The sequence below is a fragment of the Acanthaster planci genome, linkage group LG04, assembly GCF_054643075.1.
Source record: "Acanthaster planci isolate LZ-2023a linkage group LG04, COTS_SCS, whole genome shotgun sequence".
Classification (NCBI taxonomy): Eukaryota; Metazoa; Echinodermata; class Asteroidea; order Valvatida; family Acanthasteridae; genus Acanthaster; species Acanthaster planci.
This window is the reverse complement of record NC_141780.1, coordinates 14093017-14109885: the sequence shown is the minus strand read 5'-3', so window position 1 is coordinate 14109885 and position 16869 is coordinate 14093017. Positions and strand designations below refer to the sequence as shown.

Below are 16869 nucleotides of genomic sequence, written 5' to 3'. Positions count from 1 at the left end.
CTTCGAAAATAACCCAAATTGTACATTTCAGTGACACTGCATGTTGGGATGTGGCTCTTCGAGTAAAAGGCTGCATAATGCTTACCCGTGCCATGAACATATGGCCACTTATGTCTGTAGGAGACTGGGCGGGCACAATTTTGACAGCACCGCACTTCAAAGCACAGCAACATTTGAAGCATCTTGAAGGTAGTCCATCTAACCATGGAGGAACGATCTAACAAGTCATGACACTGGAGGCTGCAATCAAACATGGTCCGACTTCCCCAGCCTTGTACACGTAATGTGATAAGAGAAAAGCACGATGCTGCATACAGGTGATTGATAATCACCATCGCACTGTGGCACAATTCAGTCAAAACTTGTCACATTCTAGATCAGTGCAGAGCAACATTTTACCTGCAACGAGGTGCATCGACCTTCGCCAAAGTGGTGAAGGTTCTGAAACCTACATGTTCACGTACATGTACATTGCTATGGAAAAATGGGGAAAAAGACAATGCTACATAATTTGTCGCATATATATTATATGTAGGACAAAGCAGTCACACTACGTATGCTTATAGGACAGTGCAGTTCAGTTTGAACGTCATGTTCATGTGCATTCTGCGTGTGAGTATTTTGTGTGTAAACCAATTGAGAGGTCTACCATGCATTCCAACAGCTGCCAACATTCATGAACATTTGTAAACACGAACATTAATTTCACAATCAATATTCCGTGATTAAAACTGCCATGAACGATTGATCTGCGGTAGGAAACAACAAATTCAGCAAAAAAATTACTGGTACCGGTACATGAACAGAAGAAACAAATGCAAGTATTTGGACCAGACCTTTTAACAAGAATGTTTTTTGAAAAGCTTCTGTGTAGGGTACATGGGCAAAGCATGGAAGCTACTGATTTTTGTGCTCAACGTGGCTACCGACGTCCATAGACACGACAAATCCATATTGCATGAAAAGGCAATCCCACTACTGTATCAATTTCCAACAAAATTCTATGTATGTGTACGCCCCAGCTATTGTAAACCTTTTCAGGGACTGGTGGTAGGCTGGGGGCTTCAACTGCTGTATTTCAAGCAAGGAAGTGACAACAATTTATGCTACATGTACAATCATTGCTCCGTCCCCCTAAAACTGCAGTTGTCAAGTGCAAGACCCAAGACAATGGCTCGGGAGAGAGTTTGAGAAAGATTGAGCACACACACACCACTAAATGCCTCAAGCACAGCATTATGCTAATCTCTGTCCATTATTAAAAAAAAAAAACCGAGGGGGGAGGAATAGTTCATTCTGATTCTCGCTTGGTCCCTCTGGGCACAACGAAGCAGCTCCTGAATGCTAAGAGGGGTAAGGCTTGCTTTAATTAACCAGAATGGTTTTTAATAAACGAAGAATAAAAAGTGGGAGGAAGGGCAAGGGGGAGGGGGGGAAGAGAAAACCCCCAAAGAGTGCAGGTACTGAACTGTGCACAGTCATTACGGGCAATGGCGGCAGATTAGTCCGGTGAAAGCTCATGGATTAACCAAGGGGCCTGGTCCCCTGGGATGACCATGATTGATTTCTGAAGTCCAGAACTGTGAATTTTTTTTTGGAAGGGAAAAGGGGATTTTTAGAGATGCAAGGAAAATCTTATTTTACAAAGGAACACTTTGGGAAGGGGTTGTTTCCCATTTTCGTGGGTGCTTTTTGGGGATGATTACCACAAGCTTTTTTTTTTTAAACTTATTTAATAATTAATTCTTCTTCAGATCACTGAAAAATGTTAAAGGCATGAGCTCCCTATCAGAAATGTCATGTGATTCCATTGGTATTGCACAAATGCATCAGTACAACTCTCATACAAGACTTGAGACTGTGATGCATCTTGAACAAAAAGCCTAACAACTAACAGGTTCGGCACTAACAGGCAATTGTGTAGAGACCAAGGACATACACACACAGCAAATTTTCCAAGACTCAGTGTCAGTGAGATTATACTAGATTCACCAGAGAAGTCACTCTGTCTCACAGTCAGGAGGTGAAGGCCACAGCAACTGGTATTTTGCCAAGGTCTCAAGAAAGCCATCCAAGTGCCACCATTACAAATGATCCACCCCCCACCCCTCCCTCCCCCGCTGTATTTTGAGAGAGTAGCACTAACTTCAGATTGTTCATTATGTGTGCAGTACAACATGCAAATATTGTATGATAATTGTCCACTGATGCATAATCTGCCATTTAGGTTCCAACAATAGAGACACTCATGTTGTAACTCTCTCTTGAGGTATACATAAAGAACTCTGATCAACCGTCTAAAATCCCCAAATACAACGCTAAGCATCAGTGGCCCCCACAAGGAGAACTTGTGTACAATGCAGGCCTTAACAATAATTTTTAACTACTTGTCCATCAGGCAAGTAGCTCTGAAAAATTTACTTGCCCGAGGTAAGATTTTACTTGCCCAAAACCTGGTTTAGTTGTTCATTGCTTCACAGAACAGTAAGTTCCTTCTTCGCCACAATACAACATGAATATACATCACCCCCAACTATTGCGGCTATGCAGGGAGTGTGCACGACTCTGATGCATCATTCATACAAGTTTGGGCAACAGCTATTTCTTAAAACCACTCAAAGATTTTACCTGGTGTCATATTTGCAAAAAGTACACACACAAGTACTAGGCAAAATTCACTGATGTTGAAGTCATAGCCAGATGTAAAACAGTCTTTGAGCTTTCAGCTGTCAAAGCTCCGCTGTGCCGCGCGTGCAATAACCAATGAGGTTTGGTACCCTGGGTATTTTACAGTTTATTTATGTAAGCATTTTCCCTTGTGTGGAAAGGTGCCCTGCTAAATGTACACGTAACGATGCAAATAATCATTGCACACCACACAGCTGTACACTGTTTCCACTTTTTATAAGCTTTTTTTGAAAACGAAAAAACAAATCAAAGGTATTAAAATTTACTGACTGCTATTCTTCGCCATGAAAAATGGACACTTTTATTTCAAGAAAAAAGTAACTGTCCATCGGGCAATTTGTCCTTAATTTTTACTGGCCCGAAAGAAAAAATAGCTTGTCCCGGGCAATCGGAGAACCGTTAATGTCGAGGCCTCGTACAATGTGTGTATACACGTACAATTCAGAAAAATAGACAAAAAGATTGAAAAGGTGTGACATTTTTACCTCAAAGTCACATCCAAAACACAGATGTCAATGAGAGCTTTTGTCATCAAGCCGGGGAGTCGGTCTCACACACACAAAAAATAAACACGCTCGTGGTGATAACAGGCAAACTGCTGCACAAGAAGGTGTCGGGATGTAAACAATAAATATGGCTGATGCAAAAAGGAAAATAAATAGCGTGCTACCACCAAGACAGGGCCGAGGCAGAATGGGTGACTGGGGTTACCCCCTCACATTTCAAGGATGCCATACTGTTTGCCAAGTTTCAAAGAGTTCATGCAAGGATTATTTCTTAAGATGCACTATTTGTGGCCAAACGTTACACTCCTCTGCAAAAATTATGGGTATGCATTTGACATGGGGGTGGGGATTCTGTGAAAATTTGGTGCAATTTTTTTGGGTGAAAATTTCCAGAAGAATAGGTGGGGAATGAAGGGAGAGGCTGTCGCATGTACAGGGTACTTACAATAACAGTCTTTTCACGTTGCGAGCGCTGGGCCACCTATCAGGGAGAGTCTGGATGCGGTTATTACTGATGTCCCTGTGGTCATGACAAACGAAAACCAAAAAAAAAAAAGAACTGAAGGTTAGCAGCATCCTACAAAATCATTGTAAACATAAAAACTTTCATTTGTAAACATAAAAAGCATAAAACCTTCATTTGTAAATACACTTTCCACATAACATGACGTTCTTCTCATTTAATTCTTTTCCTGATACTCGGTCTATTCACTAATTCCAAGTATACCCAATCAGCAAAACTACAGCCCACTTTTTCTTTGAGGAGGACGAGGTGACAAGAACATGTCACACTGTGCGAAAGTACTGTATTTGTTGATGGAATTCTGCATCAAAAAGATGCAGCTTTGTTTCAATAATTGACCACTGTTAGCTTACTGCTCTTAGAAAATAAAAATAATTACCAAAAGACTTTGTAAGGGGCAATCTGCCACTACAATACACCATAACATTTAAATATTCAAATATATTACTTGTTCTGTCAGTTTTGTTTTGTATGCAACTTCAGGAATTTACGTACACTACACAACGTTACACCAATGGGACATATCAATAGGCATGGGTTTTAGTTTCCCTTCCCTTAACCACATCCCTAAACTCAAGACTACATGCAACCTTTCACTTAGATACAAGAAATAATAAATCTGTCCAGGGTGTCACTTCTACACAAACAAAATTTTGCCAGGAGTTGCCTGAAAAATATGGCTCTGCCATCTTTGCACATCTGTTTCCAATAATATTCACATGGGCCCAGGATCCAGCTGAATTCCTTCACACCTCATCACCACACCGGTAAGCTGGACGACCAGAACTGTGCCAGATTGGCTCAACACCAGTGCATCATTGCAACTCTGGGCCCCCCAAAAAGCAGCTGCAGGAACGATTCCCCAACAAAATCTCAACCGTGAAAAAAAACAAATACTAAAAAAACTATAAGGGAAGCCAAGAAGCGAGGAACCAGGGGTTTGGTCACATGTGCTGTACAGCTTATTGAAACTACATGTATACATACATGTATTCGTATCACGCCCTGTCAGAAAGGCTTGGATACGTATTTGATGGCCAATTGCTTTTGACATCTGGACAACCAAGGAAACACATGTACAGCGTAATTGATCCTATTCAACATCCCGTGATTTATGTGTGTACGGCATTAATGCAGTCTCACACCTTCACCTTTTAAACTGAATACAGACATGGTTGTCCAGATATATGACTCGCCATGATACAACTGTTCATCTCAAAATCAAAGCTGCCCTGTCTTCGGCCATACATGTAAATGCAATGCGAGCACACTCTTCATTTCAGCGTACACGGCGTACATGTATACATGTACCTGCCTGCAACACCAATTGAGCCTTGGACGTGGGGGTGGCCCCCACATGAATGGAGTCAGAGTAAATGGCCTAATGCTCTCAATGGACGCAAAGCATTGGCGCACCAAGCTAATTGAATTTGCAATTTCAAAGGGGGGGGGATCCACTGAATGAACAGAGTGCTGGAACTGCATTTCTACAAAGCTACCTGCTGCCTGTTCTCGTTGTACAGCATGTCGTTACACCAAGTTTTGCATGATGTTTTCCTCTGTATTCGACACCGCATAGGGAGTGATGCCACACTTCTTGGGTTGGTCACTGTGTCATGCATGCCCAAACAACATGTACATGTACATGTGTGCCTCGGTGACAGGCAATTCTGAGCAAATATCGGCCCAGAGGTCAAATGTTGCTTTCCCCAGAAAAGAATCATATTGGGCACCGCTACGGAGGCAGTGATGTTGGGGAAGACCGACACTAAATAACAGACAACAAGGCCTTTATCTTTACAATGAACATTGTACTTTATCTATGACTGCTTCTTATTGGCCAACTTTAGTGAGCTTTTATTCCACGTTATACCCAACAAGGAAGGTTACAAAGGCCTCGGTCTGTCACTGTGGCAACGCAATAGCTTTACCTGATCCTTACCATGCCCAAATTTCGAAAGAAATCTCGGAAACAGAGGGCCACTTTCGATGAAGAAACTGCAATTAAGTTCAAGTCCCAATTCACTACCTCATAATAAAGTTATAAAAGAGGATAAAACGTGAAAATCAATCCTTTCCAATGTGTACTGTATATGCTAGTCTGTTGCCCCTGAAATTACCGAGCCACATCATGTACCAAGAAAACACTGCAAAGCGCATTAATGTGTTGAGCAAAAACTGCCAGGAACCAGTCACAATGTACTACCAAAAATGCCCTCTACATGTACACCTGGTGGTGGCGCACTATGGAGTGAATCGCCCATATTCAACTTTCCCCAGTATGCTTGTTGTAATGGATGCACAAAGCCGTTACTAATTATCACACTTTAGAATTACAGCACATGTATTTGAACAATTTCATCCACAAAGTCTTGATACAAAGGTGAAACCCCTTTATGTTGAAAAAAAGGGCAGGTGTGAACCACTCCAATTTTCCAGATGGGATTAAGCAATTTGATCACAGCTACAGGAGCCCTACTGCAAACACTGGTGATCCCTCCTCCAGCATCTCAGACATGTAGGGCATGGCACCCTACCACAGCCTCATCAAATAACAATAGACAGCACCTAATTACACAGCCCCCCATCTGAATTATTGACCACAGATCAATCTTCTCAGTGCCAGGGCAAAAGGTATTAAGCATTAATCCTATTCACTCCTACACAGGGCATTTCACACCTATCTTTTTATGACTAGTTATTGACCTTGTATATTTTCAGTTACCTTGTGTGGTGGACCAGGACTCCAGACTGGAACAGGTAAGGTTTTAAAGGGAAAATAATGGGTCCATACAGATAACAGGCAAATATTGAGGAGACCAATGGAGACACCTGACCAAACAGGAACAAAAACCCAGCTGTTCTTCTCCACCCACTGTGTGCTGACTGGGTAGTGTTGGATTCTGCAACACTTGATCAGAAAACAAAGTTGATTTTGGCACAGGAAGATAATCGGGCGGTGATGCACAACGCCATTTTGCATCACAGGAATCAGACCCATTAGAAACAGCATAAAGGAATGCTAAAACATTCACATTGGTCATAGAATGTTTTTCATTACATTTTTTTAATGCCCGCAGCCACCACATACAAGCAGCAAATTTGAAAACTGTGGTTGTACACAACACATCTTCACCGAATGCCTAAAGGAGAAAATGACGAACACCAATTTGTAGGGCTGAGTCAATTCAAATAATTGACTATTCGAATATTCGACCTTCAATTTGATTGAACATTCGTTCCTTAATGAACAAACCACGTATAAAATCAGTCATATTAATGTTAAAAAATTTTAATGACTATAATAGCTCCTCACTTCTATTTCAAGTTGAAATATTGTCAAGAAGGTTTCATCATATTTCAACAAAGTTTGCATCAATACATATTGATTACAAAGAGCACTTTCTTGGCACATCCATATTTTCTTGTTAAAGCTATTTCCATGTTCTAGGATGGATTCTTTTGTTGGACTGTTGGGCATATCAGCTGCCTTCAAGTGTCTGGAATCTGCTTTAAACAAGTCTTCACGGTGAGATTTTTCTCATTTAAAAAAGGAAATTCTCCCTTCTTTTTTATGACTATTGCATTCGAATATTCAAATACAAAATAATCAAATATTCGATTATTGATCGAATATTCGGCACAGCCCAATCACTTTGTTCAATATGAGTTTACCGACACAGAGGTTTTTTCAAAGCAAATGTTAAATGCCTTTTAACTGCTCAATTTAACGCAAACCATGAACTTAAATGCAAGTTTTCTGACTTCATGGATGGTCATGTTCGACTTACTAGTACATGTACATGCACAATATCATCATCCCCTTTTAAAAAGGGCACTGGCAACAGACAACCTCTCAGTAACACAATATCAGTATCACCATGTCACAAAGGTTCTAAATAAAAAACTCTTGCCGCGTATCCAGTGTCACAGTTGTGTGTCACCCTCAGAGGGAGCAACATTAATTTTTTATTAGATAAAAATGCCAGCACTCCCTCCACACACCAGCAGGCAGGCCAGCCAAAAGTATCTGCCACATTGCCGGGGAAAAAAACACACACAAACAAAAAAAGGCACAGAGAAAATATGTGTGCGAACACAAAACCAACAAACACAGATAATCAGATTTGGAAGGGAAGGTTGTTTTTCTTTTTTATATATGTATAATTTTTGTCTCATCTAGGACAGGAGGGGATTGCCAACTTGAGGCGGCCCCTCAGTTGTTTGGTTCCACGCTGAGACTTTTCGCACCTGCCACACTGCCAATAGGTTCCCCCCACAATGAAAGTGGATATAGAGACACCAGAAGGAGAAAAAAAAGCATAATAATAACTTACATGTTGGATTTACTGTTATGAAATGTGGTGGCAGTGGTGATGGGGGGGTCCCTGGAACTGTCAATTATGACACCTGCGAATAGTTCTGCTGACCTCCTGATGGGCAGGCCATGATTGATATGGGCAGGTATATCACTGCATTTTTATGTTGTCTAATTTGATTTGTGTTCCTGTGAAATTGAATTTCATTTATTTTTGTTGGACATTACCGGCTGGAGAAGAGAAGGTGAAAGTGCTCGTCAACTCGGGAAGCTGCACACGCCATGTGCCTGCGTAAGCACTCAGCTATGCAGCATTCCGGACTCAATGTTTTCCTTTTGTTCGTTAAGAGGTAAGCCTTTGCACGATGATTTCTCTCTCAGTCTCTGTGTTTTCTTTTGAATACGATCAAAGTCTCCACAACTATTCGTTTCCCTCCTACGGAGTGACCGAGTTTCAGTCTGAAGCCCACGGCAATTCAAGTGCTGGACACCAGTGCTATGGGGGTCAACAAACTTCCCTCCACAAGCTAGAGTCCGTTAAATTAGAAAGGAAAGCCTGTGCATAGAATGCAGTTTTAATAGGCACCTGCACTGTTTTGGAGTAAAACTGACAACCTTGTTTAAGGCTCAAATTAGGAGAGTTGAGGATTCATTCCCAACCATCATTCAGAAAAGCATGCTCAAACATTCCTCAGCAGGCCATTCAGAGTTACCGGAGCGGTGCCAAAGCAATAGAACACTTCAGAGGCTCCATTCACTATCAGAGAGTTTGCTCAACCATGAAAAGTGAGTTGTTGAGGGGGGCCCAAAAAGAAAAAAAAAAGCTCCAGTTGGCCTTCATGAGGGGTGTACAAACTACACCCTCCAGCTACTGGGGGCCAGGACGGGACAAAAGGGGGACTTGCTGTAGGGCGCGAAAAGCGATCAACGCACACAATGCAGCTCCCCACAAGTCTCACAATTAATCTTTGGGGCGCAATTGTGTGGTAACACACTACACACTGGTGTGGCAACACGCTGTGGTGGCTGGATGGGCCAATGTAGACAGGACAATAACGGCATCCCAATTCAAGGGAAGAAGTCTGTTGAGAGGGCTGCCCAGGTGCTCACATGCACAGTGCATGTACAGGTGTGTTCAAATGGCACGAACAAGGGCTCAGTGTTGATATACATGTACATACAGTTGTATGACCCAAAACACAGTTAAAAGTTACTGCTGTTAACTACCTACACAGTATTTCCCAAGTGGTTAATATCTAGGCTGTTACTCAAGTAGGGCCAACACTATAATTCTGTTCTACTTAAAGTGTTGAAAATTTTTACATGTGTCTACTTCTTCCATTGTGGTTGTATATCTTTCCTCAGTTGGTTTCTAACTGCATTTCAAACACTGTGGATTCCACTCAGAGAGCTTATAAACCTCTTGAATTTTTCTGAAGCAAACCTAAATTTTATGGCTTCTTCTCAAGCAGTCCCTGCTAAGTCCAGGATGATCCAATGCAATGCTTATAAAATACAGGGGCTTAATTTTTTTTTTCTTATCTCTGCAGAAAACAGACCCAGCTGATTCTTGATGGCAGTTGGGTCCAGCTGGATGCAGCAAGTTCACAATTCAATAAGTAGTTCGGGAGAAAAAGCAGAACTTTATTGACAGATTCATAAATATTCATGATTGTACAGGTACTTGGATATGGGTACGGATGAAGTTGAACACAACCAAATGATGTGTGCTGGGAATCAACACATTTTCAGTACTCGTCCCCTTTCCTAGACGGGCAACACATATTGCTTTAACTGCCTTAAGGCAAATTTCAATTGGTTTTATTGCTTACATTCCAACACCCAAGATAAGACAGTAGTAAGACGTCCAAATTACAATACAAATGTAAATGCACCATTGTAAATTTGTTCTTGTGGGCCCTTGTAAGTCATCCTCTCAAAAACCAACAATGTTGTAAAATCTATAATGTACACGTGGCCCAGTTTACAACCCTAACCCATGTTTCAACATGTCCCAAATCCAAATGCCGATCATTTCCAATTAATACGCTCCTTGTAGAACATCTCAACTGTCTGTTTCTTTCCACTCCATGCCTCCGTGGTAAACTCCTGTTACTTTCTTTCATCCCGGGGGACGTGAAATTCTGTGCCACAAACAGGGCAGTGGGAGCTGGCATGTTTTCATTCATAACACCCCCCCATATCCCAGAACTGTAATATTCCTCGTAATGGAAACCAAATTTGTCTCTCTCTTTGGACAGTGTCCTGTTTACGTCACATCAAAGCTTCCTAAGAGCAATGTACCTGATTGCATGAACTTGGACCCTCTTAAATGATTATTTTTCATCCAAGGTTAGAATTTGCACATGTACATGTATTTTACACCTCATCAGGATCTAGGAATTCTCCAAATAACATTGCATAATGTAGTACAAAATGGGTTCGATAACTTAAAAATGCACATGGTGGCATCATGTTTTTTCAAGGTCCCAGTGCAAGTCCAGTGATTTACAATGTATCTCAAGTGTTACAATGTAGTTTTTTTCCCCTTGAAGTTCGGCCAAATATTTTACATTGTATACATGTACATTTCAGTGTATACATTGCATTTTCCTGCATCCAGGGCAAGTAGGCCTATACTATGCTGATCAGGTCCTGCTTATCAAGCAAGGCTGGAAAATGCTGGAAAGTATTCTCCCAATGATTTTGGACTTTTGCTTTGGTAAGCATCCAGGGGAAACAAACACAGTTTTACCATTCATTCATATATTAACATCTGTGGTTTTGTTGCACATTTCTGCTTAATGAAAACTAGACTGGACAACTTCTCCAAAAGGTAAAAGTTAGACATAGGAAAAAAATATATATGCAAAATCATTTTGTAAACTGTAGGCATGCCTACACTGGCATGCATGTCAATGCAGTACTTTATGTTGATCAATACAGCCTATCAACTATAGCAAATATGCAACAGCACATTACACATACACACTTGCATGGCAACCATGCAATAAATAACAGCTCCCAGGGTAAAAAAAAAGGCAAAACTCTCCAGCAAACACCCTGGTATTATGCATGCCATTCCACGGCCGCCTGTCATACCCGACCCACCTCTAATAAATGATTTATGTACATGTACATGTGCACGTATGTGCACAGGTGTGCCACTCCGAATTTGTCTAAGAGCTCCCAGTCCATGGCCCTGCATTCATCGGCTTGCGACCCCTTGTTTGTTCCGACACACGCTGAGGGTTTGTCTTTCTTTTTTCTTGGCAGAGCAACATGACCCAACCAAAAGTAAGGGATGGCACATTGTGTATGTGAGGGGGACACCAGAGGCCTGTCAACAAGAAGATAATAGCCAAGCCTGGCAAATACGGATTTACACATGCACCATGAATAACTAATGAATCGTGTGTTGGAGAATACTATTACTAACTGACCTCCATAGCGGATTGCTTATACATACACTGTATATATGTACTGTACCACTACCTAACCATATCTATACAACTTGGCACTGCACCCATGTGGGTCATTCTATAAAAATCAAATGCTAGACGTGACAGGGACAGGAAAAAAATTGGACCCCAAATTTAAAGAATGACCTGTGTTTCATTTCACAATTTTAAGCCCAGGCATGCACATATCGTTGCTGTGAAAATCACCCAAATGCCAGTTTCCATTGCTTGTCATCATAATCGCATTAATTTAAGGAGACAAATTATTTTGAGACTACAGATATCCCGTTAAAAAGCTTGTTTTTAGCAGGAATACTAGAGTGAAAATAGTGGGCGAAGGCCTAGCTTAAAAGGCGAAGTCTACTTAGCATTCAGCTGGATGAGCTTGAGGGAGGGGGGATACTGGATGCTTATGGGACTTCACTATTAGGAGCAATCTGTCCAACAATGGAATGTGGCATGTATAAGTCATTTCACAGCACACCTCCAGTCTATTCATGGTTTGAAGTGCGCTACTGAAAAGGAGAGATAAAATATAAAAAAACACCACTAATGTTAAGGTTTGCATCAAGGCGAAAAATGCTCAAGTTGCTTAGGTGCTTGAGTACTGTTTTTAACAACCATGCTAACTTCAGCTGCAGCTTGCGAGCAATGTCTATGTTTAACATCTAGGTTGGCCCAAAAGTGAATATAATCAACAACAACTACAAAAAAGACTTTGCTAGATGAACAATAAAAAATCAAATTCCTTGAACATCATTGGAAGCCTTCTCTCTGTCACCGAGTTGTCCAGTTTGTAGATAATGCAGTGATGTGCCCACAGAACCACCAGTAAATATGCCCCACCCTCCAAAAAGATAGAATCCACCTGGGGTTCTACTTTGCCAACTGCTGAGTACAAGGCTAATACTTCCTCCAATTAATAAGAAGACATGGGCTGGGGAACACACATGGGCTTGGAACACAATATTGCAGGGTCACTGTGCCACAGCAATGACATGCTCATATCACAAATTGAGCTACGAGAAGCAATGCTATCCTATGTATTCAAGTTCTCCATGTACATGTATAGGATGCGGGCCAACATTCCAAAGCAGAGGACATCTCCCCCTCCTCCACCTCCACTATTTACTAACACTGTTAGTGTCATCACCAGAGACCCGTGACAAATGAGGGAATTCGCTAGCAATGTAAGGCACCCGGGCCATACTACATAAAATGGAAAAGAAAAAAAAAATGTTTGGTCTGGCAGCATAGGCTCCGCTCCACGTTTTCTTTTCATTTACACGTGAGCATAAACCGTATTGCCAATATGGACTTTGTCAGATTAATTATTAAAGCTACACATTATATGGTGCAGCAACACCACTCTTGAAAAAAATTCTGTGCCTCTTGCACAAGGGTTTGTTGAAGAGACAGGTGCAAGTTCTATGTACTCGGTTGGTAGCAGTTGATAAATCTGTCTGAGCATGCATGTTCATTTTGCTGTTGGCTTCACCTTCACATTGTAAATCAGAAGCAAAAGCACACCTGCAAATTATCTGACTTCCAAGATTAAAAAAAAGGGGAGGGGGAGTTAACCAAAAGTCCTTGGGTAACAATTTTACCTTGAAGATGTGCAATCTACTGGCATCCGTCCAGGATTTTTTTTCATAACATTTCAAATGTTTTAAGGGATAGAAAAGACTAGGAGAACATGAATTACATTTATTGGCCAGCTAGCTGCTGCGCATAATCTTTCTTCAAAAATGTTTCTCATGCCGCATGACAAATGGGCCTTACTCTTTACCATCCATCAAACCATAGATCTCACCTGAACTGCTGTGCCCTCTGCATAAAGAACGGCCATGCATCACTGCTCCCACACCGACAAGATAATTACCGCTCAATACAAGTGCATGGGAATTTCAAACATGCTGAATGAATTTCACTTTTATTATTATCATTATTCTTTTATTTACCCGGGGTAAGTCCAAACAGCCAAACCCAATTTCCATTGGAGCCCTGCAATCATAAAACTAAGATTTCAAAAGGGTAAACATAGGATGGGACTGAATTAAGTCTGAACATAAAAGCGGTTAAAATTATTCTTATATAAATACTTCTATGTTAAAATCAAAAAAATTAAAATTAATTACAAAAAAGTGAACCACGGAGACAAATTAAGGTCAAAACATAAAACACTCCAAACACTTCAGTTAAAATTAATAAAGGTATAAAAAATGTGCCAAGGAAAATAACTTTTTGTTGACCCTGAGAGGTTCATGCACAGCGTGTAAGATGCTTTCTTGTTAATTACTTTCGCACACCTAGTGAACACTTTAAAAATCATCTCATATTTACAACTGAACTTTTCTGGAATGGTAAATTGCCTTAGAAATTAAGTTTGATTACAACTACTGAGTGTCAATCCACATCCAAACTTGTGTGACAATGTGGTCCATACATACATGTACATGCAACATCATAAGAAGACAAGAACCAAGCTGGTGTTGACATGCACACAATGTGTCACACATGCACCCAAACTCGTTCCGTTTCATGTGGTCTGTGCTAATACACATCCGATGGATCGCACATTGTGCAATGTGGGGACCATGTGTTTCAGATTTTTGGCATTATTGGAAGACCTGAGACCCGAGTTGATGGAAGCCGGGGCAGCGGAGCAGAGCCCAGCCCCAGCCAACCGTCACTGCAATGCCAAAGCTGGGCGGAGCGAAGAAGTGAAAATGAAATGCGATACCAGTGATGAGGGACTCTGGAACCCCCGCTCTGAGAGGACGGCAAAAGGTGACAAGCTACACAGGTATTTCCACACAGCTCTGCTACTGCCTTGTCAGGAGGGGAAAAGGATTATAAGAGAGGCTGAAATGCACAGGACCATGACCCAAAGGAACCAGTCGTCTCCTTGAACTTGCAACTTACAACCAAACTTGCAATCCATCGGTACTGGTACCAGTACATGGAGATTCATAACAAATATACGTTCAGTTTGTGCCTTTTCTGCACTGCTTGGACAGTGGACATTTAAAATGTTGTGGTTTTAAAACTTAAAACCTGGGTGAAGTGCTCTTTGATTTTGATTGAAAAGCATTTTCCACAGGACAGAAATGATGGAGCTTTGATGTCAACCTTAGCAGTTCCATATAATCATCACCATGATTTACGCAAACTAGGGCTGAGCCGAATATCCGAATATTCGATCAATTACCGCATATTCAAATATAATTTTCAGAATTTGAATATTTCAATGCAAAATTCATGAAAAAAGAAGGGACATGTTTTTTGTTTTAAATGAGAAAAAATTGAAATATGGAGGCTTGTTTCAAGCAGATTTAAATGAAAAGTGACAGAAATTTTACAACAATTCTAAAAGTAAATTAATAATTTAGAATATTTAAAAGGAACAGACGTTTACAACAGGACAGGAAGTTTTGTTCCTCTCTAAATCTTGCTAAACCGTGGCTGGAAATACTCCTAGATGCAAGAAGTTATTATAGTGATTATAATGTATTGTGTGCCTCATTACAACTGATTTTACATATGGTTCATTCATCAATTATTTGCTGGCCGGAATGACCAAATATTCAGATATTCGATCGAATTGCAGGTTGAATATTCGAATAAAGAATTATTTGAATTGACTGAGCCCTCACGTAAACTGTGGTGATTAAAGGTGTTACAAACAGCATGAAAAATGCAGTTTTAATGATCTTGGTGGTGCCTTTGAACCAATTTGGAAGGGTGGATAAAGCACTTTTCATTACCACATGTGTAACTGGATTTAGAAACATCTGAATAGCACAGACTGTATTAGAAAATTGGAAGAGGCTCCACACATGTATATATTAGCTGAGATTTAGTGGTGAGGAGTACAGTGTTCAGCAATTCAAGATCCTACAAATTCAAAGTGGTGGATGGCCCTGGTATCGAGCACATCTCCCACAATTTGTCCTTTAGCTAGCGCTTCTTAAATTCAAAACTGCAGTGCGCTTACTCCGTCTCGGTGCACATTATCCTCTTCTGCATGCTGGCCCCCGTCCAACACATCATAATACTCTGCATGAGTTCACAGATCTGCCCGCCGCCAACCTGAGCAGGGTTGGAGAGGAAGGGCCGCCAGGCACTCCGCTCACCAGCAACTGACGCGTGCAGTAGCAGAAACTGGGCCGAGCAGGAACTGGATAACAAGCCGTGCTAGTTGGTACTGCGTGTCAGGTTTGGCAAGCAGGTACATTCTGCTCACACACCCACACACACATGTACTCCCCAAAATGTACATGCACAGGTAACAAGATTGGCCTTGAAATTGGTTGTCTCATTTTCAGTGGCTTCCTGTCCAATGAGGTATCTTAATATCCTAAAACTCGAGTATTCAACATCTTGCTGACTTTGGTAAATTCTCAGAGAGGGTACATATCTGGTACATGTAGGCCTTCCATAGTTCCTGGCATGGGATTTTTCTACCTGTAGGTGGCTTTCGGAAATTGCACTTAAAATTTGGAAAGTTTCAGGTAACCTTATCGGTGTGTGGCTCTTCCACGATAAGCTATATGTAGCTTTTTGGACGATTGTTTCATGTCTTTTCCACATATGAAGCTACACGTAAAACAACTGATGGGGCTTAAAAAGCATTACAAGGAAGAATTTATACACGTACATGTACATTATAAAGGCACCGCAAAATTTCAATTTCAATATTTGAGGAAACAGAGGAAAGTTGTCACAAAGAGAACAGGAATATTATTCAGTTCTTACATATCTGATATATAAAACAAAAAAATACTGTTAACGTGGAGGTTTTCTTCATAAATTTGACACAGGCAGTCGAGAAAATTAATTTAACTCCAGGACGGCAAGTTAAACACGAGCACTCAAATTCATACAAACAGTCAAATACCAGCAATCGACACAAAAATGCAGTTATTTTCCCCTCCTGTTAGACATCCATGAGGCCTGGGACTGTTGGCAGTCCATGCAAGGTATCTCACACATGCAGGCTGTACTAAGCAGAGGGAAGGGATAGGCAAGGGAGGGTGTCAGGGGCTTCAAGGTTTTGGTCAACAACATGTAAATGCAGGAAAGCATACACTCCTAAAAAACACGGGTGAAACACACGTCACTGTACAACTTTGTTGTGTGGTAATTTTTTTTTAGAATAAGAATGGAAGTGCGAAATTCCAAAACAGTTCACAAAGGTTTTGTCGGATGAAGGAAAACCTTTTGTGAATCTTCAGTGTGCTCCTGCACCATCATTCGGGTAGAAAATACTGCATTTATTGTAATGGCTGCGGCGCATTTGTTCAATACTGCACAGTGCAAAGAGCAAAGTCAGCGACTCCTAAGCAAACCCATAATGAGACAAACAAAGTC

The 16869-nt window shown here is 41.0% G+C and overlaps 1 protein-coding gene and 1 long non-coding RNA gene across 3 annotated transcripts in view; one reads left to right on the top strand and one right to left on the bottom strand.

Annotated features, from left to right (window-relative positions):
* Positions 1 to 16869, bottom strand: part of LOC110973992 (uncharacterized) — an 85726-nt gene that overhangs the window by 47135 nt on the left and 21722 nt on the right. For both annotated transcript variants that reach the window (XM_087135349.1, XM_087135350.1), the window contains exon 3: positions 3640 to 3714. In XM_087135349.1, coding sequence (XP_086991475.1) covers positions 3640 to 3714 — 75 coding nt within the window. The remainder of the gene's footprint in view (positions 1 to 3639; positions 3715 to 16869) is intronic.
* Positions 8269 to 13149, top strand: LOC110974007 (uncharacterized). The gene is made up of 3 exons (XR_015424978.1): positions 8269 to 8385; positions 10659 to 10757; positions 11312 to 13149. It is a non-coding gene; the product is annotated as an uncharacterized LOC110974007 (long non-coding RNA).